Here is a 2,018-nt window from a genome sequence, read left to right as displayed (position 1 = left end):
AGAAATGTCTTAGAGACATTTTATCGTGCTCATCGCAGAGTAGTGCAAACACTTTAGCTTGCCCAATCTGTAGAAAAACAACATCTGTTATTGAAGGCAAAGTGGCAAATCTCAAAACCAATGTTCCTGTTAAGTCAGGTGTTGATGGCTTCAGGAAGAGTAAACCGCTCTGTGAAATGTGTTACGTGCAGTCAAGAGCTGTACATTTCTGCTGCGACTGCGGTAAAAATATGTGTAACCCATGTCTGCCAAAGCACAACCAATGGCCACATAATCTCAAACACAAAGTGGTGAGCGTCGAAGATATTAGAGAGGGCAAGGTGGTCCTAAAGAAGAAGGTCTACTGTCAAGAAGAAGTACACAAATCAGATGACGAAAAATATGTCTGTGCCGATGTATGCACTACTTGTAAGAAGCTCATCTGTACGAGATGTATGATCTACCACGATAAGAAAGGCCACAATGTTCAAGATGCGGGGGATTACAATACTTCCTTCAAGAAGGGCATTGAATCCCTACAAGCCCGGGGTGAGACAAAAGCTACAACCGTCAAGAATCACATGACATGTGTCGATAATCAGCTGAAGCGTGTCACTGATCACATCGATGGAGAAAAAGCTAAAATCAACAAGACATGCAAAGAGGCTATCAACAAAATAAAAGAGAGAAATGTGATCTTGAACAAGCAACTAGATACTGAGAAAGAGATATTATGTCAAAGTTTGAAGAAGATGAGAGTTGCGGATGAGAGGCTAGTTACGAGTATTGAGAGTGCGAGTGAACTGGCGAGTAATAGTTTGAAAGCCCCACTAGAAGGGGACGTTGTTGCTATTCGTGATTCATTGTCTGGTGACCTGAAGAATGTGCTGGATAGAGATGATCCCAAGAAGAAGATTGTTAGTGATGTAGCTGACCTTGCAGAGGAACTGACTTTTACACCAAGCAGCCATCCTGATCAATTATCCATAGGTGAACTCCGGTTCGTAAAATGCGAGTCGAAATGCGATGTCGCACTCTCAAAGCAAGACAGTATGAATGCGATAGCTGCTACGAAAAATGGTAGGATGGCTGTTGGATCTAGATTTGGCGGAATCGAAATCTTCTCTGCGGCCGGGAAATTGCAGGAGACGGTGCTCAAGGATAACAATATTCGTTGCTTAGGATTCCTCTCTGATAATCGGTGTGTTGTACTTGATACAGATAATAACATGTCATTGTACACATCAGAGTATGAGAAGCTGGATGTGACATTCAACACTTTAGATACAAGTAAAGGTGGGTTTACCGATCTCACAGTAGACAGGGATGATCTGATCTATGTCAGCTACAGGAAAACAAATGAGATCCAGGTATTCTCACCTGCAGGTGGAAAGGCGATCAGGGAGATACCATGCAATGGAAATATATCTCAGCCAATCACTAGTTATGGTGATTCATTGATCGTTAAACGGTATTCCAATGCGATAGCGCGTATTGATACAAAGGGTGATGTAATGCATGAAATAACCAGTTCGGGTGAGCATAGCCTCTTCGCTTGTGTGAGTAAAGGTAATTTAGTCCTGATTGCCTCTGTTAGACACGCAGAAGGGCTGCTCAATATTGATGAGTACACCAGCAAGCTGAAGCACGTCAAGACCCTCATCTCCGATCACAAGATTGGGAAGCCTGAGAGACATTGGTACTTCCTTCAGCAGTTCCGATCAGGAGAGCTAGGCTTCTGTACGCCGGAGAGGCTGTATATATTAAACCTATCCACCACTCCACTTAACCCTTGATTATCATGTGCAGTAGAGTTTTAGAGTCACCCGGTTTCCACTGGAAGTGCATTGTAATAAACTGAGATGATATTTCTTCGCATAATGACCTACGGAACAAACACATATGCAAGAATATCTACGCATGTTAATTACGAAGCAAACCTTTCTCTTCAACAAAATTAACCTTGTTACTTGTTACTTGTAGAGATAATCCCGATGGCAGCTATCATACAGCTAAACTGGGATGTCCGTGCAACGTGC

General features: G+C 42.7%; 1 protein-coding gene across 1 annotated transcript; it reads left to right on the top strand.

Moving 5' to 3' along the window:
- Positions 1 to 230: 230 nt before the first annotated feature.
- LOC115926507 lies at positions 231 to 1,775 on the top strand. The gene has a single exon (XM_030991271.1). It carries the CDS (start codon positions 231 to 233, stop codon positions 1,773 to 1,775), a length of 1,545 nt encoding a protein of 514 aa, XP_030847131.1.
- The last annotated feature ends 243 nt before the right edge of the window (positions 1,776 to 2,018 follow it).

The sequence above is a fragment of the Strongylocentrotus purpuratus genome, unplaced genomic scaffold (assembly GCF_000002235.5).
Source record: "Strongylocentrotus purpuratus isolate Spur 01 unplaced genomic scaffold, Spur_5.0 spur5_scaffold_2, whole genome shotgun sequence".
In the NCBI taxonomy this organism is placed as follows: Eukaryota; Metazoa; Echinodermata; class Echinoidea; order Camarodonta; family Strongylocentrotidae; genus Strongylocentrotus; species Strongylocentrotus purpuratus.
This window is presented reverse-complemented; position numbering and strand designations above follow the sequence as displayed.